Below are 25,052 nucleotides of genomic sequence, written 5' to 3'. Positions count from 1 at the left end.
ACTGGCAGATGACAGGTAATGGGAGACAGGCGGGGTCGGGTGAAGGGACCGAAGGAGAATCGATCAGAGAGGGCCACTCCCCACAAGAAGGCCTGGGGGAGAGCAGGGAAGGCACAGTCTCTTCACAGGGGAGGAGGCAGGCAGGGTGGCCTGGGCAGTGCAGAGGGCAGGTACCTTGATGGCAAAAAACTTGGGAGGGGCATCCTGGTTCAGAAGGGCCCTCCAGCTTCCCGTGACCCTGGGGTGTCTCTGAGCAGAAACGGGCTCTTTAGGGCAGGAGGCTGGGGAGGGCCGGACGCCAGCCGGAGGACTGGCCAGGGACCCTGCCCAGCGGTGCACAGGCTCAGTGCGGGGCTACCGGGTGCCCAGCCCCTTTTGCTGCGGTGGAGAAACCAGCTCGAGCAGAGCCGACAGCACCCAACAGAGGAGGCTGTGGCAGCCGGCGCGCCCGGGAGGGGAGGGCAGTCTGGTGGGCTCAGCTGTGTCTCTGGGTTTGGCGTCATTCATTCTCCCTGCCCAGCCCTACCCTTGGGGGCGGTGGGCACTGTCAGGGTACTTGGAAGGGTGCAGCCTTCGCCCAGCACCCAGCTGGGCCTCCAGGGCCTCGCGTCTTCAACACGGCTCTTTACAGCGGGACGTGCAGCGTGCCTTTTTAAAGGCCACGTGTTAAGTCTCACCCCACCTGGAGCAGGTGGGGCTCGAGTCCTCCTCGGGCTGGGAACCCCACCCAATTGGCCTGGGCCCTGCCCCTCCGCAGGGCCCGAGGGGACGCCCCCATCCGGGAGACCTGCAGGCAGGCCCGGGCCCTCGGCCTTCCTCCAGGCTGACAGCGCCCAGGGACTGAGCCTCGGAGGCCCGGCCGCGCCTGCCTCTGACCCGCGGGGGCCGCCGTCGCTGTCACAGCGCGGGGGGCGGTGCCCAGGCCCCGAGGGGGCGGTGGTAGGCTCGGCCCCGCCCCAGGGGCCGAGCCCGAGCGGCTGAACCAATGGGAGCGCGTCGTTCTGGGGTTCCCCCGCCTCCGGGGCGGAGCGAGGCCGCGCAGGCGCGCGGCGCGGCCGGGCGGGCCGGCTGGCTGGGAAGATGGCGGCGGGAGCCCTGGCCGCCGCCGCGGAGAGGGCCCGGGGCGTCCGGCGTGCGCCGATCGGGGCCGGGGCCGGGCCATGAGCGCGCCGCCCTCGCGTCCCGGAGCCGCGGAGCCCGCCCGCGCCCCTAGCCATGGCGCGGCTCGCGGACTACTTCGTGCTGGTGGCGTTCGGGCCGCACCCGCGCGGTGAGTGCCGGGGACCGGGGACCGGCGAGGATCGGTCGGGGCGGGCGGGCCGAAGCGCCGGGCCAGCGCCACGGTCGTCCGGGGCTCCTGCTGCGCCAGGTCCCGGTCCGGGGTCCGAGGCGAGCTGGGCGGTGAGACGGGGCGGGCCGCGCCTGCCTTCCGCACTCAGAGCAGAACCGCGTCAGGCGCACCCCGGGGTCGCCGGGGAGGTGGGCGGGCCGGGGCGGTCGGCCTCCTGGCTCCGCGTTGGGTGGGACGGGCTCTCCGCCTTGGCCGACTGCCGGGCGGCTCTGCCTCCAGGGACGCGAAGCTCGCCTCTGACCCCGGTGCCTCCGGTCTCACGCGCAGGCCCGACGGCGGTGCGCCAGGTCCAGGAGGTTCGGTGGATGCAGAAGAGGGCGCGGGGTTCAGAGCTCCTTCACGGGGAGGTGGCGTTCGAGCTGGGGCTGGAGGCTTTCAGGAGGAAGTGTGGGGGGAGAGAGGAGGGCATTTCTGGCAGAGGGCCTACGGTCCAACGCTGGGGGCGGGAGCATCAGTGTGGCCACCGGCGTCCGCGTCCGGGAGGGCAGTATCTGGGGTCAGCGGCCGTGTCCAAGAGCCCTTCAGCCCAGGGGGTGGGAGAAAACAGAGCCTGGTAATGACATCAGCAACGGCCCTGGAGACAGCCGCCTGGCGGGGGAGCTGAGTGCCAGGCCCCGCACAGCCCTTTGTGCGCCGGAGCGCACTCCTCCCCGCAGCCCACCGAGGCTCCCTCTGAGCCGCCGTCCACAGCTCAGGTTCAGGGCAGCGAGACCAGTGCTTGGTCTGAGCCCCACGAGAGGGGCTGGCGCTGCTGTGGGCCGTGTGTGCCTGTGTCAGCAGGGGTAGGGGGATGACTGTGTGGTCAGGCTGGGTGACCCCTGAGCCTGTAGTCTGCCCTGCTTGGCAGCCCAGCTGTCACTGTCACCACCCAGGACCCAGACTCTCTCCCCTGTGCCTGCTGGGCCCTGCACACTGCAGACCCTCCTCAGGGCCCTCTGCTGGGCACTTGCCCCTCCTCTGGCTCTGCCCGGGCACACGCGTGAGCATGTCTTTCCCCCAGAGATGGAGTTCTCGCGGCGAGGACCAGTCTGCCTGTGGTGGGCTGCTGTCAGTGTTGCGCAGGCCCCAGAGGGGGAACAAGGCCGGCCACCAGGCTGCCCCCGTGTGCGGGGCCTGGGCTGGGTGTGCAGCGCAGGCTTGGAGGCTGATGGTGCGAGGGTGGTGTGGGGAGGGCCTGTGGAGGCAGAGGCTGGTGGGAAGCATGCGGACTTGGGGCAGCAGGGGTGGAGGGTGGGGGGCAAATGTGAGGGAGGCGCGAGCAGGTGTGGGTGGGCTCCGCAGCAGGCTGGCTGTGACTGTGTGTTCGCAGGGCGCGCACCCCAGGCGTGGGTGACCTTTGAGGAGGACAGTGTCCACTCACCACCGATGGCAGGAAGGAGCACTGCTCTTTGCGGCTGGCCAGTCCCCAGCCTCGGGGCCTCTCTTGGCGGCCTTGTCCGTCCCAGCGAGGGACAGGCCCACGGGCTGGGGCCCGGGCTGGGGGTCCCAGGGCAGCACCAGCCGGTGGGGGGCGCCTTCTGAAGCAGAGGAGCACAGCTCGGGGGTCAGTGGCCTGATGGCCTGTGGCCTCGGGACCGTCCTTCAGCTCCCTGCCCCTCGGATTCCTCATCTGGAGGTGGTCTGAGTCACAGAGACGACCCCCCGCCCCCCGCCGGCTGCCATGAGCGCCAGGTGGACACACGCGGAGCTATTTGCACAGGAGGCTCTGGGCAGTGGGGGCGTCTCATCAATGGCCAACAGCAGGCGTACGGACACCCTAGGCTGAGACAGAGGGGCCGCCTCTGCGGGAGGTGGAGGCCCAGGCGGGCCTTGGGCCTCAGGCAGCGGTGTGGCATCTTTGGGTTTGGTGGAGGGGTCTGGGGAGTGGCGGGCAACTTGTCCTTGGCCTGGACCTGGACATCCTGTCGGAGCTGCTGGACACAGGGCCTGGGTGCTGAGTCCCGGAGCCCGCCAGAGGAAGCATCCTGGTTCCTGGGTCACCCCTGGCAGACCTCTCCAGGCGGGGGGGTGCCGGCCTCTCCCCTGTGAGTGGGGGCAGCTCCTTCCCAAGAACACGGGCACCCTGGGCCCAGCCTGGAAACATCTCAGGGCCCGGACAGTCCACCTCTGTCCAGCTCCTGGCCTGGGAAGGCCTGGCAGGGGTCAGCTGATTTAACACTGTGCGACCGGTGCCGGGGTGTGTCTTTGGGAGTCAGAGATGCACCTGACCTGGCCAGATGGTGAGTGAGTGTGTGCCAGGGAGCAGCGGCGGGACCCCTCCTGGTGCCGGGGCACGGCCCTCACCCCAGCCCGGGAGAGGAGGGCTCACCTCCCCCCTCCCCCCTCCCCGCCTGGCCACTCTCAGCCCCGACTGCGCTGAGCTGGCCACGTTCCTCTGCCCCATCCCTCTCCCCACCCACGTTCCCGCCCTCCCTCTGGAGCAGGTTGGGGCTGTTTGGGGTGGCCGCAGGTGGTTCCCAGCCCCCACCTTGGTGGCAGCAGGGTCCAAGGCCTTGGGTCAGACCTGGTCTGGTCTGACTGGGGGGGCTGGGGAGCACCCCAGGCGCGGCCACAGCCCCTCCTCGAGTGTGGCTGGGGCGGGGGTGGGGGAGGGAGCAGCAGGAGGCTCCAGCCTGCCTTTTCTCGTTCTGTGCCCGGGCAAGCGCACCCTCCCGTGCCTCTGCCCACAGTGCTGCTGGCCAGGCGGCCCCTAAGGCACCGGAGCCTGGCACCAGTGACGGGCGCTGCCAGCAGATGACAGAGCACACGCTCTGTGTGCCCCTGCGCCCCGCGGGGCCGGCTGTGGGGATGTGGCTGCGGCAGGCAGGAAGCTCCCGTCCCTGTCTGGGCCTCAGGGGACCTCAGTGCTCTTCCTCCCAGGACCCCAAAGAGGCCTGCCCCGTGGCCCATGGCTGAGCCGGTCACAGTGGGGCGGCGGTGGCAGCAGCAGCACAGGTCCCCCCTGCATGGCCACAAGGGCTCCAGGGGGAGGGGACCCCAGGATGCCGGCCCACAGCCAGGCCGCAGCCCGCTCCCCACGACCCAGAGCCGAGGTGTGGGCTGGGCTCCGAGAAGGGGTGGGGGTGGGCTCCCTCCAGTTCCAGGGAGGGCCCGCTGTGGCCGGGGCTCCGGAAGCTGCCCTGCACGGCTGCCTGGGGAACCTGTTTGCTCTCGGGGCGTGAGTGGGAGGACGGCTTCAGGGCCAGCTGCGTGTGCCTGGCAGGCCCTGGGGAGGTCGTGGCCTGTGCTGGACACAGGCGTGTGAGGGGGCACAGACAGAGCCCCCACCTGGCCCAGGCGGCCAGCAGGCGCCCCAGGAGTCACAGAGGGGTGCAGTGGGGGGAGAGGGTCCTGGGGGCTCACTGCAGGCCCCAGGCCTGCACACTGTGCAGACAGCTGCCTGGAGGAGGCGATGCTCTTTGGGCTGGACCTGAAGGTCAAGTTTGAGGTCATCATGGCCCAGAGAGAAGGCTGGTAGGGGGCTGCCCACTCGCCCTGCCCAGCCACCAGCCCCCACAGGAAGCTGGGACACCTCAGGGAAAGGCTCCAGTTTGTTCTTTGGAGAGCACAGCCGGAAGGGGGAGCTGACGTTTCACACGAGGCGTGGGGAGGGGAGCTGTGCACTCTGGCCAGCTGCTCTGTCCACTCCCCTGGGGGGGGACCTTGGAGCAGCCCCCCGAGGGCCAGGCCCATGGGGCAGAAGCGGCTGGCCCGTCCGGGCACCGCTCTTCCCGCCTCTGCCTGCTGCCTCGTGGCGAGAGCTGGGGGAGCCCTGGGTGCCGTCCAGACCTGGGCCCAGGTCCAGCCGGTGGTTTGGGGCCCTATGCGAGTCAGGGGGGGCCCCCACCCTGCCTGGGGGGGGCGGGAGACGGACGGGGGCGGGGCCATGCCTCCTAGCGAGCCAGCCTGGTCTGGGCAAGTATGGCCCTTGGGGGTGGGCCTGGAGGGACCCCCCGGGGCTTTGTCTTGGGGGCTGTGGGCAGGTGTGTAGGTAGGTGTGGTGCTAGCAGACACCTGTCCCTCTCGCCCACTTCTCCTCGTCTGCCACCTCATCTCAGGGTGTCGGTGGGGGAGGGGCAGGGGAGCAGGAAGCTGAGGTTTGTGAGTCACAGTCACGGCCCCTCACCCGTCTCCCGCCACCTCCAGCCAGGCGGGGACCTGCCTGCCGCCGACCTTGGTGCTGCCTCCTGGGGGTGCTCTTTCTGCCACGCGCCCTCCCCTCACCTGTGTGCTGCCTGGGCCGGGCCCTGTTGGAGCCGCCCAGCAGAGGGAGGGGCCTGCGGGAGGGGAAGGTGGAGTTCACTGTGCCACTCTGCTTGGGGGGGGGCACGGGGTGGGGGGGCGGGGAGAGAAGCACAGACCGCCGACCGTTCTCCAAGGACCCCGAGAGGCGAGCGGTTCCCCAACACACCCGCTCCGGCCTCCTGGTTTGGCTCTGGGGGGTGAGCCGCAGGCCGGGGCCTGCTGTCAGAGGCCCAGTGGGGTGGCCTTTCCTGGCAGTGGAGCCCTGGGCAGGGGGTGGGGGACACAGACGAGATGGGGCTCAGTGGGCCCCGGGGTTCCAGGGACTGGGGGGTCTCTGGGGACCACACGGGGAGCGAGCTGGCTGGGGAGGCCGTGTGCCTAGGGGCATGAGCAGGGACGGGGGCCTCCCGCCCGGCTCCTCCCTGGCCCTGGTCTGTGGCCGCAGCGGCCTGCACACTCCCCACCCCGGCGCTTCCCGGAGCTGCTGGGCCCAGCGCCCCACAGGCCCGCCTTCAGGGGGCGTCTGTCTCTGAGGCGGCGGGGACGGTGCCCGGCCGTGTGCGAGACCCTGCACCTCTCAGGCTCGGCCCGGCTGGGGAGTGGGGCCGGGCGCCCACGGGCCTGGTGCTGACCGCCCGTCAGGCCGGGCTGTTGTGAGGCCCAGTGCCCAAGCCGGGGGCTGGCTGCGGAGCAGTCTGGAAGTTCTGTTCCGTCAGAGGGGTGTGTGTCCTGCCGAGGGCTGGGGGTGTCAGCGGGGGGGGGGGGGGGGGGGGGCAGGCCTGGGAGTGGGAGCAGGAGCAGCGAGGGCCCCAGTCCCACAGCCTGGCTTCTCTCTGTGCCCTCTGGGGGCCCTGGGGTCTGTGGCTGCCTAGCGGCCTCTTGCAGGACCGGTCTTCGGGAGCTGAGGCTGGTCTGGTGCCGGTCAGGGCGGGCGTAGGGGACGTCCTCTGAGGCCCTCCGGGCTCCCGTCTGAGCGGGCTGGGAGCGGCAGGGCCCCTGACCACCTGCCCCTGTCCTCAGGGAGCGGGGAAGGCCAGGGCCAGATCCTGCAGCGCTTCCCCGAGAAGGACTGGGAGGACAACCCCTTCCCCCAGGGCATCGAGCTGGTGAGTGGGGAGCGGGCCTGGGCTGTGGGGGGCCAGCCAGAGCCCTGCCTGCGAGGAGCCCCCTGGGGCCAGGGAGCAGGGGCGCCGCCTGGCTGGCAGAGGACTGGGGGCCCCCATCGCGTCACCGCTCCCTCCTCACGCAGGGACCGAGTCCTGCGCCACAGGGTCCGCACCCACCCAGGCTCCCTGCCGTGGGGGGTGGGGAGGCAGGGTGCGCCCTGGGGGCTGAGGGGGAGGGCTGCCTGCGTGCTGGCACCTGGCGCCAGGCCTGGGCGGTGCGTGTGCTGCACGGCAGGGCGCAGAGGGGGCGGACCCCTGACCCCCGCCGCCCCCCCAGTTCTGCCAGCCCAGCGGGTGGCAGCTGTGTCCTGAGAGGAACCCGCCGACCTTCTTCGTCGCCGTCCTCACCGACATCAACTCGGAGCGGCACTACTGCGCCTGCCTGACCTTCTGGGAGCCGGCGGAGCCCGCGCAGGTCAGCACCGCCCCGTGCGGCCGGCCCCGGGCGGGTCCCCTCGGCTGCAGCTGGTCCTGGCGCCGGGCCCCGCGGAGCCCAGAGCGCCCGCGGGCGACATGCGCGCCCTCCCCCGGGACCTGCCTGCCAGCCGAGCGAACGGGCTTCTGTGCGCAGGCGGCCGCGGGCGCGGAGGACGCCGCTGGGCGGGACGAGGAGGCGGACGAGGGAGGCTCCGGGCGCCTCTCACCCGCGGCGTCCGGCCCGCCGGGCCCGCTGTTCGCTCCCAAGACCCTGGTGCTGGTGTCGCGGCTGGACCACGCAGACGTGTTCAGGGTGAGGCTCGGGGTGAGGCGGGGTGGGGGGGGCGGGGCGGGGCCTCCCGCCAGCCGCTGCCATGCCCGCCCTCGGTCCTTGCAGAACAGCCTGGGGCTCATCTACACCATCCACGTGGAGGGCCTCAACGTGGGCCTGGAGAGCGTGGTCGGGAACCTGCTCACCTGCGTCATCCCCCTGGCGGGGGGCTCACAGGTGGGGCTTGGGGGCAGCCGCTGGCTGTGGGGGTGGGTCTGGTAGGCACCCCAAGTCCAGCCTGGGCCGAGCACGGCCCACGCGCTGCACACGCGTGTGTCTTGGTGCCACTGTCAGCTGTCACCTCCTGGGCCCTGCCCGCCCACCCCCGTGTGCCGCGTCTCGCCTGGCTCCGCCGGGCCCCTCTGCTGTCTCTGTCCTCTCGCTGCCGGGTGCACTGTCTCCGGTCCTCGGTGTCGGCCTCCCTGTCTGCGCCCCTCTGGTCCGTGTGTCTAACTGTGTCTCTCTGCCCGTCTGTCCTGTGCAGCTGGACTCTGTTGAGGACGGAGTGGTACGGACTCTTTGTTTCTTCTGCCCACCCCGGCCCACCCCGCCCCAGGTCAGAGGCCCGGCACGCTCTCCGCAGCTCGGCGCAGGCCGCAGAGGCCGGCGTGGCCTCGCCCTCCGGCCAGTCCCGCCGCGGGCCCTGTCCGCCCGCCAGGCCTGCTGGGGCTGCGGGGCTCTGGGCTGCTGGGGGTCTGGTCAGAGCCACTGAGCCGCGGTCTCTGTCTCCCACAGAGAACCATCTCTCTGGGGGCTGGTGACCGGCAGGTCATCCAGACCCCGCTCACGGAGTCACTGCCCGTCAGCCGCTGCAGCGTGGCCCTGCTCTTCCGCCAGCTAGGTGAGCCCAGGGTCTCGCCCTCCCGTTCCTCCTCCTCCCCCGCCTGGCGGCCAGAGGCGGGGCCTGCAAGCCTGTCCTCCCCCCACCCAGGCATCAGCAATGTGCTGTCTCTGTTCTGCGCCGCCCTCACGGAGCACAAGGTGCTCTTCCTGTCCCGCAGCTACCAGCGCCTCGCCGATGCCTGCCGCGGCCTCCTGGCGCTGCTGTTCCCTCTCCGATACAGGTGCCTGCCCCCGCCCCCACCCAGTCCCTCCGCCCGGCCCCTCCACGTCCCTCCGCCTGGGCCCTCCCCGTGGCGCCTGCCGCGCTGAGCCCTGGCCTGTCGCAGCTTCACCTACGTGCCCATCCTGCCGGCCCAGCTGCTGGAGGTCCTCAGCACGCCCACGCCCTTCATCATCGGCGTCAATGCGGCCTTCCAGGCAGAGACCCAGGAGCTGGTGAGGGTCTATTTGTGTCCACCTGGGGCCCGGGCCGTGCTGACCGGCCTGCGGGTCCCTGACCCCGCGCTGCCCTCGGCCCACAGCTGGATGTGATTGTGGCTGACCTGGATGGAGGGACAGTGACTGTTCCCGAGTGTGTGAGCGTCCCCCCGCTGCCAGAGCCGCTGCAGAGCCAGACACACAGTGTCCTGAGCATGGTGAGGTGGGGCGGGGCCTTGGGGGGGCGGGGCCTTGGGGGGCCGGGGCAGGGGGGCAGGGCAGAGCCCAGGGCGGTGCTGCCGCCGACCACGCCCTCCCTGCCACCGACCACACCCTCCCGCCGCCGACCACGCTCTCCCTGCCTCTGCAGGTCCTGGACCCGGAGCTGGAGCTGGCTGACCTTGCCTTCCCACCCCCCGCAGCGTCCCCCTCCTCCTTGAAGATGCAGGTGGGGGTCACTGCGGCTCCTGCAGGGTCCTGGCCCCTGTGCCCCCCGTTACGTCTGCTGCTGCTGACGACCGGTGGTCCCAGGGTCGTGGGGCATTGTGCCCCGAGTGTCCTGCGCAGGCATGGCGCCCGCACTGTCTCGGGGGCGTCCCTGGGCTCCGTGCGGGGGGAGGCTGGAGGGAGAGGAGGGGCGGAGGGGCCCGGGGAGGCCTGGGCAGGGTCCGCACAGGGTATGGGCTCGGGGTGGAGCCTGGGGTGTATGGAGGGTGAGGGCTGCCTGCGCTCACCCCGGCCCTCACCGGCACCCCCGCGGCCCAGGACAAGGAGCTGCGTGCCGTCTTCCTGCGGCTCTTCGCTCAGCTCCTGCAGGGCTACCGCTGGTGTCTGCACATGGTCCGTATCCACCCAGAGCCCGTCATCCGCTTTCACAAGGTGGGCGCCGGGGTGGGGGCGGGGGCGGTGGGGAAGGGTGGGGGCCGGTGCTCAGGGGCTGACCGCCCCGTGCACCCCAGGCAGCCTTCCTGGGCCAGCGCGGGCTGGTGGAGGACGACTTCCTGATGAAGGTGCTGGAGGGCATGGCCTTCGCCGGCTTCGTGTCGGAGCGCGGGGTCCCCTACCGCCCGACGGACCTGTTCGATGAGGTGTGCCCGGGCCCGGCTGGGGGGAGCCTCCCCCGCCCCCCCCCCCCGTCCTGGCCAGTGGCTGACCCCATCTCCTCCCGTAGCTGGTGGCCCACGAGGTGGCGCGGATGCGGGCGGATGAGAGCCACCCCCAGCGAGTCCTGCGTCACGTCAAGGAGCTGGCGGAACAGCTCTACAAGAACGTATGGCGGTGGCCCGGGGTTGGGCTGGCCCAGGGAGGTCGTGGTGCCGCCCTGGCCCTGGGCTGCTCACCCACCCGCCGGTGTGCCCCCAGGAGAACCCGTACCCCGCCGTGGCCATGCACAAGGTGCAGAGGCCGGGCGAGGCCAGCCACCTGCGGCGGGCGCCCCGGCCCTTCCCCCGGCTGGACGAGGGCGTGGTGCAGTGGATCGTGGACCAGGCCACGGCCAAGATGCAGGGCGCACCCCCGGCTGTGAAGGCCGAGAGGAGGACCACTGTGCCCTCGGGCCCCCCCATGAGTACGTGACGAGGCGGGGGTCCTGAGTGCGGCCCGGGGTGGGGGAGAGGTCAGAGGTGAGTGTGTTCTCTGCCCCCAGCCGCCATCCTGGAGCGGAGCAGCGGGCTCCACGGCAACAGTGCTCGCCGGCTGGAGGTGGTTCGGAACTGCATCTCCTACGTGTTCGAGGGGAAGATGCTCGAGGCCAAGAAGGTGCGCGCTCTCGGCCCCTCCCTCACCTGCGGGGGTGGCGTCCAGGTCTGTCAGCGTGCAGACGTCAGGCCCCGCGGGGGCGCCCTTCCCGGCGGAGCTCGTCGGGGTGGCGTCGGCTGACGGCCACGTCGGGCTGGAGCGTGCGTGTCTGTGACATGTGGCCTGCGTGTGGGCCGCACTGTGTGCCGGCCGCCCCTGTCCACTCACATTCGGCTCCTCGACTCTTACTGCCTGCCCCCCCGCCCCCCGTAAAGGTTCCTGCTGTTCACCTCTTGTGAACAGAGTGTCGGCCACACTTGTCATTTTTTAAAGAAATGATGGGAAAGGGAACCACCTGCTGCCCTGCCCTCTGTGGCATCCGCGGACTGGCAGGCGGTCGGAGCCTCCCTCACGTCCCACAGCTGTTCGCCAGCCCCTTCCCCGGGGCCGCGGGTCCCCAGTTGTCGGGCCTCGAACAGCAGGCTTGTGCTTGGACGCTGCGGCCCGGGCTGGACTCGGGAACACTGGTGCTCGGGCCGTGGGGCCTCCCTGCAGAGCCGTCCACATACTGGCCGTGTACCCGCGGTCGACCTGTCCTCCACCTGTCCCACCCACGCCACCCCCACCCCCGTCCCCACCGGGAGTGCTGTTGTGTGAGGGGCCCTCAAGCGTCCGGGCACACCTGGCCTGGACGACTCCGGGTGTGCTGTGCTCAGAGCCCGGGCTCCAGCCCTGGGCGCGCCCTGCTCCCTCTCCGGGACTCTGCCAGGGCGGCCCCCATATATCTCTGTGCCCCATTCCAGCTGCTCCCGGCTGTGCTACGGGCCCTGAAGGGGCGCGCCGCCCGCCGCTGCCTGGTCCAGGAGCTGCACCTGCACGTGCAGCAGAACCGGGCCGTGCTGGACCACCAGCAGTTCGACTTCGTTGTCCGCATGATGAACTGCTGCCTGCAGGTGAGGCGGCAGGCGGGGCCCACAGTGCGTCAGGCAGCGCCGGTAGGCGGGGGCAGCACCAGTGGGCGGGGGCAGCCCTGGTGGGCGGGGGTCCATTGGGCAGAACCCTTGTTGGGGCAGGCGCTGGGGTGCCCTGCCCGGGTCATCTGAAGAGCCCTGGGCAGCCTTGGGGAAGGTTCTGGAACTGTGGGGGGGAAGTCCTGATAGCGCCCGGTGCCCGCAGGACTGCACCTCCCTGGACGAGCACGGCATCGCTGCCGCACTGCTGCCCCTGGTCACAGCCTTCTGCCGGGTGAGTCCTGGGTGGCCCCGGCGGTGCCGGTCCCCGCCCCGCCCCACGCCCCCACTGACAGCCGCCTGCCCCTGCAGAAGCTGAGCCCGGGGGTGACGCAGTTCGCATACAGCTGCGTGCAGGAGCACGTGGTGTGGAGCACGCCGCAGTTCTGGGAGTCCATGTTCTACGGGGACGTGCAGGCCCACATCCGGGCCCTCTACCTGGAGCCGGCCGAGGACTGGGGCCCCTCTCAGGTGTGTGGGGACCCGAGGGCCCCAGGGGTGGGGGTGGGCCTGTCGCTGGCTCACCCCCAGCGTATCGGCAGGTTGGGGAGGCGCCGGCCCAGGACGAGCGCTCCGCCCTGGATGTGGCGTCAGAGCAGCGGCGTCTGTGGCCGACGCTGAGCCGGGAGAAGCAGCAGGAGCTGGTGCAGAAAGAGGAGAGCACGGTGTTCAGCCAGGCCATCCACTACGCCAACCGCATGAGCTACCTGCTGCTGCCCTTGGACTCCAGCAAGAGTCGCCTGCTGCGCGAGCGTGCGGGGCTGGGTGACCCCGAGAGCGCCAGCAACAGCCTGGTCACCAGCAGGTGGGCGGGACTCCCAGGGACGGGAGGGCGGGGGCTCGGGTGGGCGGGGCCTGTGCCCACTGTCCACGGTGCCCGTCCCGGCCCAGCATGGCAGGCAGCGTGGCAGAGAGCTACGACACCGAAAGCGGCTTTGAGGATGCAGAGACCTGTGACGTGGCTGGGGCTGTGGTCCGCTTCATCAACCGCTTCGTGGACAAGGTCTGCACAGAGAGTGGGGTCACCAGCGAGCACCTCAAGGGGCTGCATGTCATGGTGCCAGGTACACAGGGTCTGGGTGTGGAGATGCTCCCTGGGGTGGCAGGGGCGGGGCCCCGGGGTGAGGACTGCTGTCTCCCAGACATCGTCCAGATGCACATCGAGACCCTGGAGGCCGTGCACCGGGAGAGCAAGAGGCTGCCCCCCATCCAGAAGGTGCGTGGGGGCCTGGGGAGGCGGCGGGACCAGGGCCGGGGCCGGGCCCGGGCTGCATCCTGAGCGCCGCTCCTGTGTCTGCGCAGCCCAAACTGCTGCGGCCACGCCTGCTGCCCGGTGAGGAGTGTGTGCTGGACGGCCTGCGTGTCTACCTGCTGCCCGACGGGCGAGAGGAGGGCGCGGGGGGCAGCGGGGGCGGCCCCGCGCTGCTGCCGGCAGAGGGCGCCGTCTTCCTTACCACCTACCGGGTCATCTTCACGGGGATGCCCACCGACCCCCTGGGTAAGCGAGCCCCCGGACGCCGCGCCGCCCCGGCCCCATGCCAGGTCGTCTGGAGAGAGCGGGACTTCCCCTGCCCCTCCCCCTCGGGCTGCGGGGTCTCTGTGGGGCACAGGTCCCTGACTCTCGCTGCCCGCCCGGGCCCCTGAGCTCTGGGACCCTGAGGCTGGGACTGTCCCCTCTCGTCTCCCTGACTCTGCACCCGGCCTGTCCTCAGTGGGGGAGCAGGTGGTGGTCCGCTCCTTCCCGGTGGCCGCGCTGACCAAGGAGAAGCGCATCAGCGTGCAGACCCCCGTGGACCAGCTCCTGCAGGACGGGCTGCAGCTGCGCTCCTGCACATTCCAGGTGGGCTGGCTGGGGGGGGGGGGGGACTGGCGGGGGGGTTGGGGCTTGAGGGGGCTGGCCGCGGGGGCGCCTGTCTCCCCTGCGGGGCTCTGCCCGGAGCCTGGAGCCAGGTGGGGAGTGTGCGGCGCAGCTGGGATTCACGCAGCAGAGGAAAGGCGGCAAAGGCCCGTGTTCCTCGGCTGCAGGCCACTCTGGTGGGCGCAGCCCTCAGGTCCCGGTGTGTCTGCCACGTCACGAGAGGCAGGGCTGCCCTTCCCAGCCATGCAGTGGGCCTGCCCCTGCCCCGGGGTCCCTGGGGCACAGGTCCTCATTGGAAAGGCCGCCCGCCCTCTGAGGCCGCGTGTATGATGCAGCTGCTGCGGATGGCCTTCGACGAGGAGGTGGGGTCCGACAGCGCCGAGGTCTTCCGCAAGCAGCTGCACCGGCTGCGGTTCCCGCCGGACATCAGGGGCACCTTCGCCTTCACGCTGGGCTCTGCGCACACCTCCGGCCGGCCGCCGCGGGCTACCAAGGACAAGGCGCCCTCCCTCAGGTGCGGGGCGGGGCCCCGGGGCCCGGGAGCCCACCCCTCCTAGCAGCACTGTGTGCGCACGCGTCCCCGAGCCCGTCCTCACTCGGACCCTGTGCGCCCAGGACCCTGTCCCGGAACCTCGTGAAGAACGCCAAGAAGACCATCGGGCGGCAGTACGTCACTCGGAAGAAGTACAACCCCCCCAGCTGGGAGCACCGGGGCCAGCCGCCCCCCGAGGACCAGGAGGATGAGATCTCAGGTGGGGGACCGGCCGCCTGCGTGGTCTCGTGAAGACCCTTTTGTCGGGGGGGGGCTTGTTGGGCGGGGCCGGGCGGCCGGGCAGGGCGGGGCTTGGCACCCCCAAGAGTGAGTGACACCCCTGTGCCTGCCCTGCCCAGTGTCGGAGGAGCTGGAGCCCAGCACGCTGACCCCGACTTCCGCCCTGAAGCCCTCTGACCGCATGACCATGAGCAGCCTGGTGGAGCGGGCGTGCTGCCGGGACTACCAGCGCCTGGGCCTGGGCACGCTGAGCAGCAGCCTGAGCCGCGCCAAGTCGGAGCCCTTCCGCGTCTCTCCGGTCAACCGCATGTACGCCATCTGCCGCAGGTGAGTGCTGGCGCAGGGCCGCCATCCCTGTGGCCTCTGGTCATGGCGCTGGGGGTGCCCTTGGCCTGCGGGTGTGGGAGAGGACCTCTGGCCCACCCCCTGCGAGCCACCTCACCTCACGTCCCCTCCCGGCAGCTACCCGGGGCTGCTGATCGTGCCCCAGAGCGTCCAGGACAACGCCCTGCAGCGCGTCTCCCGCTGCTACCGCCAGAACCGCTTCCCCGTGGTCTGCTGGCGCAGCGGGCGCTCCAAGGCCGTGCTGCTGCGCTCGGGAGGCCTGCATGGCAAGGGGGTGGTCGGCCTCTTCAAGGCCCAGAATGCGCCTTCTCCAGGTACCTGGCCCTGTCCCCCTGCGTGCCCCGCACCCACACCCACACCCACGCCCCTGCCCACTGCAGCTCTGCCTCCCCCAGGCCAGTCCCAGGCGGACTCCAGCAGCCTGGAGCAGGAGAAGTACCTGCAGGCCGTGGTCAGCTCCATGCCCCGCTACGCCGACATGTCGGGTCGCAACACCCTCAGCGGCTTCTCCTCGGCCCACCTGGGCAGCCACGGTGAGGGGTGCTCCAGGGCAGGAGGGCTCTGGGGGTCGTGGTGACATTTGTGGAGGGCAGGCTGGTGAGGGGGCAAAACGTCTGGGGTATGAGACGAGCAGAGGGCCCAGCACGGGACCAGGTAAGTTCCCAGAGCCCCTGCCCTGACCACTCCTCCCCCACCCACCGAGCTCCTCGACCTCCCCGTCTTCCTGGCCTCCGTCCCTCCTCACCCTTCCTCTCAGGCCCTGCCTGACTGGCCCATCTGACCTCCTTGCCTGGCCAGGCCCCTTAAGCCAGGTCTAGACTGGTTTCTCTGTCCCCGTCATGGGCCCCTTCATGCCCACTGAACCCACTGTCCCCAGTGGGGCTGTGCCCACCCTTCTCCTTGCGTCTGCCCACACCCCACCTGGCCCTGCCCATGAGCCTGCACCCCTCCCGACGGCCCTCCATGCTTCACTGGCGTCCCATCGTCCCATCTGCAGGGAAGGCTCCGGGCCCTGGAGGTCAGGGCGGGGGCCCAGGGGCCATCCGAGTACCCACCCGTGCCACAGGGACCCCGGGCGCTGGCGATTCGAGAGCACTTGCTTCTGTCCACAGAGGGGGCGGGCCTGTGGAGGGTGGTCAGGCCCCCTGGCAACAGGCGGGAACCTGCTGGGGAGGCGAGGCAGGCGGGTGCTGGGTGTGGGGAGAGGCTCGGACAGGGGGACCGCCCACAGGGCCTCCTTCTGCACTGAGGGGGCAGGGTCCTCCTCAGGGGTCTGGCTCTGAGGCAGTTCTTCCTGCTGACCCCCTCCGCCCCCCGCCTCCCCGACCCTGCTCCTGGGACCTCACGGAGGCCTGGGCCCTGTCCAGCTTACCCCCTCGCGGCCTGCCACGTGTGGGGTGGGGCTCCCGGAGGGCCTCGGCCTCAGGACTCCAGCCGCCGTCCCGCCCACACTGGTCCCCGGGGCCTGGCAGGCCCCGTCTGTGCTGGGAGGCCTGTCTCCCCGCCCCAGGTGTCGGGTCGGGGAGCCGCCCCCGCCGGCCCGACTGCCACCCGGCCCCGGCCCAAGCGCACTCCTGCCCCCCTCGGCCCGCAGCTCCGCCAGCAGGGTGACAGTGTCCCCCGGGGGGGGCTGGCAGGTCCACCCCTGCAGCTGGCCAGCCGCTGCGGCTCCGCTCGGGCACCGCTGCCTTCACCCCGGGCCCAGCCCTTCAGGAGCTCGGACGGGTCCTGAGTCTGTGGGCCTCCTGCTGCCAGCACCCTCAGCCCGGGCCTGGGCCCCACACCCCTTCCTGTGGCGGAGGGGCTCTAGAGCCCACGGGGGCCTCGCCCTCCCAGGGAGCCCGGAGGGTCTCGCACCCCCCCGCCTGCCCCACAGCGTCCACACTGTGGTCGCAGCCTCTTCCCGGGGCTCCGCGCTCCGTCCGCCTCACCCTGGGCTGAGGGCCCCCACGGGCACGAGCTGGGCCGGCTGGCCGACAGCTTCCCCCTGGGGGTGCAGACCGAGCTCCCCCGTGTTCCCCCGCCAGGAGCGTCTCTGGTTCAATGGCTTCGGCTTTCCAGATGGCAGAGCCCCCTTCCAGTGGGACCCGTGGTCCCGCTGTCTCGCTCCGTCCATCCCGCCAGAGGTCCTGAGTGCTGCCACCCCGCGGGGCCTTCTGTCCCCGCCCCTCCTGCCACCCCCCGCCGTCCCCCAAAGCTCAGGGGCACGTGGGTCCCAGCCCAGGCTCTGCCCGTGTCACAGGGACACGCCGTGTCCTTGCTGAGGGTGGCCGCGCCTCCTGCCTGGAGGGGCTGGTGCGGTGCTGGCCCGTGTCCTTGACCGCACCTCTCCCCGGTCTGCGGGCTGGGAGCTCCCGGGCCCCGGGCCTCCCCTGCCGCTCTACCCGGGTCGAGGCCGCGTGGGGCCACGGAGTCTGTGGCCCAGGCACGGGTCACAGAGGAGGTATTTGCAGGGAAGCCCAGGGCTTCTGCCTCCTTTGACCCCTTCTACCCACCCCCAGCTCTCCACTTTCTGGCCAGACCCCCGGGGCCCAGAGGGCCTTGGTGCTGACCCCTGCCGTCCACGGGGCCCCCTGGGGCTTTGGGGGGAACGCAGCCCTGCACGTGGCCCTTTGGGCCACAGAACCCCCCACGCTGGGCACGGACGCGAGCCTGGGCCAGGCCTGAGCCTCCTCTCTGCTGTGCCTCCAGTGCCCAGCCCCCGAGCCAGGGTCACCACGCTGTCCAACCCCATGGCGGCCTCGGCCTCCAGACGGACCGCTCCCCGAGGTATCGTACCGGCCGGCGGGCTGGCCCCCCCACACCTGGCACAGACGCCCCCGTGTGACTGAGTCGCCGTGGGCACTAACGCCCCCCCACGCCTGCACTAACGGCCCCCCACCGCCCTGGGCACTAACTCCCCGGCACCGAGTCCTGCCCCCCCAACACGAATGCAGGCATAGGCCCCGCCCCCCCAGGTAAGTGGTGCCCAGGCCTAGTTCGCATGCTCACTCGCGGTCTCTGTGCAGGTAAATGGGGCAGTGTCCGCGCCAGCGGGCGCAGCGGTGGGCTCAGCGGTGACGTGGGCTCTCGGCTAGCAGGCAGGGACACGCTGGCACCCCCCCAGGCCAACGGGGCTCCCCCCGACCCAGGCTTTCTGCGGCCCCAGCGTGCAGCTCTCTACATCATCGGGGACAAGGCCCAGCTCAAGGTGACTGGGGGGGAGGGAGGGGCCTGGGGCCGGGCGGGCGCCTGGGCTGCACGCAGCTCACCGTCGGGCCTCCCCCAGGGCGTGCGGCCGGACCCCCTGCAGCAGTGGGAGCTGGTGCCCATCGAGGTGTTTGAGGTGCGGCAGGTGAAGACCAGCTTCAAGAAGCTGCTGAAGGCGTGCGTCCCAGGCTGTCCCGCCACCGAGCCCAGCCCAGCCTCCTTCCTGCGCTCGCTGGAGGACTCGGAGTGGCTGACCCAGGTCTCCGCCCCCCCCCCCCTCCGAGGCCATGTGGGGTGGGTGTGAGGCTTCCTCCCGCCTGTTGCTGCGGGCAGACGGGGCCTGCCTGGGCGCACTTTCCACAGGACACTCGGGACCCTGGGGGGGTGGCCACTCCCCACCTGGGACGGGCCACTGCTGTCCTTTGGGGGTGGCTGAGCATCCCCTGGACAGGTGGCCCTTCAGTCCTGGGGGCTTCGGAGGGGGGGGCAGCGGCGGTCAGCGTGCAGGGCAGAGCACGCCCACTGGCGCGGCACCCCTCGCCAGCTGTCCCCGCGTGGCCGCCACCCCTGGGGACGTGCGGGCGTGGGGCTGGCCGGGGCCGGGGCCTGAGGGCTGCCGGTCGGTCCTGCAGATACACAAGCTGCTGCAGGTGTCGGTGCTGGTGGTGGAGCTCCTGGACTCGGGCTCCTCCGTCCTGGTGAGCCTGGAGGACGGCTGGGACATCACCACCCAGGTGCGCGGCGGGCCCCGGGCTGGGTGGGCCCCGGGCTGGGTGGGCTGGCGTGCCCGGGAGCCCCCCTGAGAGCCAGGGTGCCTGCAGGTGGTGTCGCTGGTGCAGCTGCTCTCAGACCCCTTCTACCGCACCCTGGACGGCTTCCGCCTGCTGGTGGAGAAGGAGTGGCTGTCCTTCGGCCACCGCTTCAGCCACCGCGGGGCCCACACGCTGGCCGGGCAGAGCAGCGGCTTCACGCCCGTGTTCCTGCAGTTCTTGGACTGTGTGCACCAGGTGAGCGGGCGGTGTGGCGGGGGGGCCGAGCCCCGGGCCTGCTCCCATAGGCGGGCTCCTGACCGCTGAGCCCTGGCCCCACATAGGTCCATCTGCAGTTCCCCATGGAGTTCGAGTTCAGCCCCTTCTACCTCAAGTTTCTCGGCTACCACCACGTGTCCCGCCGCTTCCGGACCTTCCTGCTGGACTCGGATTACGAGCGCATCGAGCTGGGTAGGGTGCAGGTGGCAGGGGGGACGGGCGGGCGCAGGCTGGCTGGCGGGGCTCACCGCTGCCCCCTGCAGGGCTGCTGTATGAGGAGAAGGGGGAGCGCAGGGGCCCGCAGCCCTGCAGGTCCGTGTGGGAGTACGTGGACCGGCTGAGCAAGCGCACGCCGGCGTTCTACAACTACATGTACGCACCTGAGGACGCGGAGGTGAGCGGGCGGGGCGGGGCCGGGGCGGGGGCGGGGGCGGGGGCGGGGGCGGGCCCTCCCCAGCCGCAGCACTGACGCCAGCCCCGCCCGCCCGCCCCCAGGTCCTGCGGCCCTACAGCAACGTGTCCAACCTGAGGGTGTGGGACTTCTACACCGAGGAGGCGCTGTCCGAGGGCCCCCCCTACGACTGGGAGCTGGCCCAGGGGCCACCAGAGCCCCTGGAGGAGGAGCGGCCGGACGGGGGCGCCCCCCAGAGCAGGCGCCGCGTGGTGTGGCCCTGCTACGACAGCCGCCCGCGCGCCCAGCCCGACGCCATCTCCCGTCTGCTGGAGGTGCGTGTGGCCCTCGGCCGCTGTGTGCGCCCGTTTGCGCCTGCGCCTGGCAGTCCGGTGGCCCTGCGCGTCACCCACCTGCAAACTGCCCACCGGCCTGTGGTGGCCAAGGCTCCCCGGGGCTGCTGTTGTGACCTGCAGGGTGCTCTGGGCAGGTGTGCTCCCCCAGCCACCTGTGAGGTCAGCCCTGCAGGGAGACGTCTTTCTCGAGTCCACGGTGGCTCCGGCCCCATGCCGTGAGCAGTGGCTCTGCCTGCCTGCCTCGTGTCCCCTTCAGAGGGAACCGAGCCTGTGGGCCCGGAGGCCTGGGGTGGACTCAGGGCCTCCCTCCCCCTCGGACATCCTGTCTCCTCTGCCTCGGGAGCCAGGACCCATAGGGGCGGGCACCCCGGGAAGGCGCCCTGTGAGCCGGGGGGAGGCTGCGGTGAGACTGGGCGGCCACCCAGCAGCCCGAACCCTCCGCGGCGGCTGAGCAGGCGGCGGCCACGGGAAGGCTGCGCTGCCCGCCGTGGACCCTGCGGCTGTGGGGGGCATCTGAGCCTCTCGGAGCTTCTGTTCCCTCGTGGGGGAGAGGAGAGGTGCTGGTTCCTGGGTCCTGGCCTGAAGGCACTGGCACTGGGGCCCAGGGGAGCGCAGGGTCACTGTGCAGCGACGAAGGTGACCCCCAGGCCCACGGGAGAGACTCGGGCGGCGCTCGCAGACTCGGGGTCTGTGTGAACCGCGCCGCCGACTGCCGTGTGGCCGACCCCGTGTGGCACGTCGCTGCTGCCGGGCTCTGACCGTCTGCCGCCGCCCTGAAGCTGAGTTCCTCGTGCTCAGAGTGTGGGCGCGTCTCCCCCTCACCTGTTCTGACGGCTCCCGTCTCTCCGCACTCACTGGTTATCGTGGTTTGGTGGAAGTCTTGCAGCTTGTTTGTATTCTATTTATTTGCTTTGTGCTCCTTTCTTTTCCCCTGGCAGTCGAGTATGTTTTCGTGCTCCCTGTTACCTGCTCCGCTGGGCTTGGGGGCTGGGCCTCCTTGCGTGGCTCCTAGTGGCTGTGAGAGACCACAGGCGTCTCCCCTCGCCGTCCACGGTCCCAGCTGCCTGGGCTCGACCAGGGTCCAGAAACATTAAGGGAGAGAGTCCTCGACACTCTCAGGTTTTAAGTTGTGCGTCGTTCCGAGTCGTGCGATGGAATCCCGCCCCAGCCCGCCCCACCCAGCTGGGCCGGGAACCAACCCTCCCTGGCCCAGCGTCCGGGCCGGCGTCTGTGGGCCGGTTCATCGTGGTCTTGGCGATGGGGCTGCCTGTCGCGGCGACCCAGAGCTTGTGCGGCTGCCGCCCCTGGCGCTGGAGCAGGGCCGGAGCCGTCCGCGGGACTTCCGCTGCAGTGCAGCGCGACTCCTCACGAGCGGCCGCCGGCAGCCCCTGCCTGCTGCGCCCGGCGTGTAAACTGAGCTTCGTCCCGGGCACGGACGCCCAGGAGACGGAGCGTGACTGCTCGGTGCTCAGTGCCGCTCGCAGCTTCCGGCATCCGCTGGGGGTGTGGGGCTGCGTCTCTGGGAGGGGGGTGGCCGAACGGGCTCCGGCTGCCCCGGTTTCACGTGCTGCCTTCCAGGTGGCGTCTTCCCGCGCGTCCTCGTCTGTCTGCCACGCTGTCGCGGTTCACGTCCACCTGTGGCACAGACACACGTGGGCACCTGGGTTTTAACCAGACGAGGGAGCCCGCAGCAGCAGCCTTCTCCCTTCGCCGCTCCCAGCGGCCGTCCTGCCCTCGGGCCGCCGCCGCCCTCCGAGCGCCTGGAAGTGCAGGGCTGCCGGGCCTTTCCTCACTGCTGCGAGCACACCTGAGGACACACCCGAGGACGCCTGCGATGCACCTTTACCTATCGAAGGCGCTTTCCTGAGGTGTCGGACTGCAGGTGGACGGCTCCCCGCGCCTCCTCGCCCGGCTCTGAGGGTTTCGGGTAGAAAGTCGGTGCTCGCTCTGCCGCCTGCAAGCAGCACGTGCGCCGCCCGGTTCCTCTCGCTGTCGTCAAGGTCAAGGTCTTCTCTTCACCGCTGGTGGCACCGGTTTGACCCCACCTGGCTTTCCTCTGTGTTCCTCCTGCTTGGAGCTCTGTACATGTCTTTAATCTAGGGATGAGTTTTCCATTTTAGGCTATTATTTCTTTTAAAAGTTTTTTCTTTGCACAATCTCTCCCTACGTCCCCTGGGCCTTCACTGTCCCATGGGTCACCTGGGCCATTTTCTCCCTCCTGTCTGCAGCTCACTTTGGACGGTTTCTGTGAGCTTGTCGTCAGGTTTGCTTCTGTTTCTCGTGGTCATGGTCATGGTCATGGTTAAGCCTGTCTGATGGATTTCTCATTTTAAATATTTCTTTTTCAGCTCTAGGGCTTCCATTGGGTTCTTTAATAGTTATAGACTGTGGAGAGTCCCTGTCTGTTCAACCATCGTGTCCATCTTTTTCTTCAAATCTTAAACTTGCATTTGCAACTTTTCCATTCCTTGTACGGTAATTAGAATACCCATTTCACTTCCGGGTCTGTTTCTTTGAACTTTTCCCCTAAGTAGGGATCTAATCTTCCTCTTTGCTTGTATTTTTTTTACAAGCTGGACATTGTGGCCTCTGCCTTGTTGAGCGTCAGGGTTGTGCTGTCTTCCTCTGGGGATTCTCGAGCCTCAGGCTTGTGGGCTGTCACAGATTCGTGTGTCGGCTGGGTCTCCTCGGGGGGCGCGTCTCAGCTTCGTCAGTGCAGCCGCAGGGACTCGGCCCCCCTCGGCTCCGGGGGCCCCACCCCACAGGCCCGGCCTGGCCAGGGCTCCCCTGCAGGTTCGGTGCGTTTGGCAAGGAACCTCACCCCGCTGCCCGGCACCCCCTCACTTCCCTGCGGCGCGGACCCTCCAGAGTGTGGGTCTCGCTTGCAGCTTCTCAGCAGCTGCCGAGGCCGGGCGACGTCACCGGGCCAGACGCTCAGGCGGCCTCCGGGGGGGTGGGTCTTTGGAGCTGCCCCGCAGGTGCACGCCCGTGCCCGCCCTGCAGCACTCTGCTTGGGCCCTGCCTCCCCACACTGTGGCCGTGGCCCTGGGGTCCCCCTGCCTCAGGGCCTCGGGGCCGCCCTGTTGCCCAGTTCACGGCTAGCCAGGGCCTGCTCGTGGTCACGGCCGAGGTGGACGTCCAGCCATCTCTGTGTTCGAGTTGGCCGGCATTTCCACTGCCCCGTTTGGAGAGAGCGTGTCTTTCCTCCGGTAGGTTCGGGGGTTTCTCTCGTGCGTTCCGGCCGTTCTCCTCTGGTGCTCGGCCTGGGTTTGCAGCGCCCTCGGCTGGGCCGTGGGACGCCTCCTGTCAGTCTGCTGAGGCTGCGGCCGTCGTCCCCAAGCCTGGGGCTCCGCCTCCCCCGTCGCTGCCTCCTGCTCTCAGCTGCCGCGTAGGACTGCTCCTCGCAGCCTCCGTTTCCTGCGGTTTCCTTCCTTTTCGTCTTTTCCTGCCTCGGGCTGGGCATTTTCTTCTGGGTGACGTTCGCTGCCTCTCCCCCAGGAGCTGCAGCGGCTGGAGGCGGAGCTGGGCCGGCCCCCCGAGCGCTGGAAGGACACCTGGGACCGGGTGAAGGCCGCGCAGCGCCTGGAAGGCCGGCTGGACGGACGTGTGAGCGGGAGTGTGTGTGGGGTGGGCGGGGGGCTCTCGGCAGGTGCAGGAGGAGCCGCCCAGCTGACGCAGGCCCGCCTCCGGTCCCCAGGGCGCCCCCAGCTCCCTGCTGGTGTCCAGTGTGCCCCACCACCGCCGCTCGCTGGGCGTGTACCTGCCAGAGGGGCCCGTGGGCTCCACCCTGAGCCTCAGCCTGGACAGCGACCAGAGCAGTGGCTCGACCACGTCTGGCTCCCGCCAGGCCGCCCGCCGCAGCACCAGCACCCTGTACAGCCAGTTCCAGACCGCCGAGAGTGAGAACAGGTGCGAGGGCTGCCCCGTGCCGTGGGCGCTGCCGAGCGGGCAGCTCTCGGACGGGAGTCGGTCCCTTGGCGGGGGGGGGCTTCAGTTGTTCTCAGGGGGCCCGGGCGTAGGCTCACGGTGCTAGGGAGCGCTGGGTGGGCTTGGCAGGTCGCAGAACCAGTGACCGCAGCCGGGTCACGGGGGCTCGGGGACGGGGACGGGCTGCGGGTGCCGTGCGGGCAGGTGAGCTGCCAGGTGAGGCTGAGGTGGTTCTCGGTGAGGCCAGGGCCTGGCAGACTGCGCCCCAACTCGGGGTCTGGGGGCCACGCTGCACAGCCACCTCCCTCGGCCTGCCTGCTGGGTGCTCCTCCTCGTCCGTGGCACCCGAGCTGCATGTGGGGCTGCTTCTCGGACACCCTGAGGCTCTGGCGTGGGAGCACGTGTCTGCTGAGCGAGGGCGGTGGGAGGCCTCCTCCCCCCTTCTGCGTACATCCCCAGGGCTTCTTCAGGGCCCCGTCCAGTGCCCCAGCTTGGGTCAGTTTGGGGGCAGGGCCCATGGTCTTGCTGCCCGACTGGGCCCGCGTGGGGGAAGGGCAGGGGCTGTGGTTTGGGCTTGCTGGGCCCCGATGGCCAGCTCTGCCCTGGTTCCACTGCAAACGTAGGTCCTACGAGGGCACCCTCTATAAGAAGGGGGCCTTCATGAAGCCCTGGAAGGCTCGCTGGTTCGTGCTGGACAAGACCAAGCACCAGGTGAGAGAGTGGTCAGTGGACACGGGGTGGGCAGGGCTGGGGGACCCCGCCCTGACATCCTGTCCCCCTCAGCTGCGCTACTACGACCACCGGGTGGACACGGAGTGCAAGGGCACCATCGACCTGGCGGAGGTGGAGGCCGTGGCGCCGGGCACGCCCACCATGGGTGCCCCCAAGACCGTGGATGAGAAGGCCTTCTTTGATGTGAGCTGTGGCCGGGGGTGGGGGGTGGGGGGGGCTCCACAGATGGGGCCGTGCAGTCAGCCGCCCGCCCGCCCTCCGCAGGTGAAGACGACGCGCCGTGTTTACAACTTCTGTGCCCAGGACGTGCCGTCGGCCCAGCAGTGGGTGGACCAGATCCAGAGCTGCCTGTCGGACGCCTGAGCCCGGCCCGGCGCGGCTGCTCTGCGTCCCGTGCCCGACCACTGGGGTGGGCAGGGCCCCCCGGCCATGTTTACAGCCCCCGCCCTCGACAGTATTGTGGCCCCGTCCCCAAACTCACGTGTACAGCCCCCGCCCGCCCGCCCGGCTGCCTCTCGCTCACGTCCGAGTCCTGGCTGAGCGCCAGCCGGGCGGCACCATGGTACAGCCCCCTCCGCGGGCCTGTAAATAGCCCCGCCCCGGCCGCGCGGTGGCCCCGGCCGGCCCGCAGCCAACCTGTTCCTACACCCAGAGTCTATAAAGAAAACTAACTATGTGCCACACGCCTGCGTCTCCTCGGCCCCCCGGAGGTCCCCTACCTGCCAGCCACTGTCCAGGACCCAGGTCCACCGCGGGAGGGCTGAGTGCTGGTGGCTGGTCGTCCGTGGCCCTGGGGGCCCCTGCCGGGGTGGTCCTGGGGCCGGCACAGCCAGAGACGGAGACTTCCCTCCCTGCCCGAGCGGTGCCCGGTGTCGTAAGGAGCGACAGTTCCCGAGAGGGGAGGTGGTGCTGGCTCTGGGGGTGGCTCCGGAGTCTGTCCAGAGGCCTGGCTGGGTGG

At 70.5% G+C, this 25,052-nt stretch overlaps 2 protein-coding genes across 5 annotated transcripts in view; one reads left to right on the top strand and one right to left on the bottom strand.

Annotated features, from left to right (window-relative positions):
• The first annotated feature begins 1,072 nt into the window (after positions 1-1,072).
• SBF1 (SET binding factor 1) lies at positions 1,073-24,777 on the top strand. 4 transcript variants are annotated; one of them, XM_036019789.1, is made up of 42 exons: positions 1,073-1,270; positions 6,596-6,681; positions 7,019-7,156; positions 7,313-7,471; positions 7,556-7,666; positions 7,974-7,997; positions 8,225-8,330; positions 8,421-8,553; positions 8,659-8,767; positions 8,854-8,967; positions 9,120-9,197; positions 9,515-9,628; positions 9,709-9,837; positions 9,921-10,019; positions 10,112-10,316; positions 10,395-10,507; positions 11,290-11,439; positions 11,663-11,731; positions 11,809-11,967; positions 12,039-12,301; positions 12,388-12,560; positions 12,639-12,712; positions 12,799-12,994; positions 13,209-13,336; positions 13,690-13,868; positions 13,970-14,106; positions 14,246-14,453; positions 14,589-14,785; positions 14,867-15,004; positions 17,163-17,240; positions 17,480-17,661; positions 17,740-17,919; positions 18,293-18,394; positions 18,482-18,667; positions 18,754-18,880; positions 18,952-19,082; positions 19,184-19,414; positions 22,934-23,053; positions 23,133-23,344; positions 23,986-24,073; positions 24,146-24,277; positions 24,359-24,777. In XM_036019789.1, exons 1-42 carry the CDS (start codon positions 1,216-1,218, stop codon positions 24,455-24,457), a joined length of 5,712 nt encoding a protein of 1,903 aa, XP_035875682.1. In that variant the 5' UTR covers positions 1,073-1,215; the 3' UTR covers positions 24,458-24,777. The 4 variants fall into 4 exon arrangements, with proteins under 4 accessions (XP_035875682.1, XP_028387577.1, XP_035875683.1 ...); XM_028531776.2 differs by lacking the exon at positions 7,974-7,997 and having other exon boundaries at positions 22,934-23,041; XM_036019790.1 differs by lacking the exon at positions 7,974-7,997.
• Positions 6,956-25,052, bottom strand: part of PPP6R2 (protein phosphatase 6 regulatory subunit 2) — an 80,048-nt gene continuing 61,951 nt past the window's right edge. The window contains exons 24-25 of the mRNA XM_036019798.1: positions 15,217-15,221; positions 6,956-6,965 (exon numbers count right to left, since the gene is read on the bottom strand). The gene's annotated coding sequence lies outside the window, so the exon portion shown is untranslated. The remainder of the gene's footprint in view (positions 6,966-15,216; positions 15,222-25,052) is intronic.

The sequence above is a fragment of the Phyllostomus discolor genome, chromosome 2, assembly GCF_004126475.2.
Source record: "Phyllostomus discolor isolate MPI-MPIP mPhyDis1 chromosome 2, mPhyDis1.pri.v3, whole genome shotgun sequence".
NCBI lineage: Eukaryota > Metazoa > Chordata > Mammalia > Chiroptera > Phyllostomidae > Phyllostomus > Phyllostomus discolor.
Note: the sequence above shows the minus strand (reverse complement) of the source record. Positions and strands in the feature narration are given on the sequence as shown.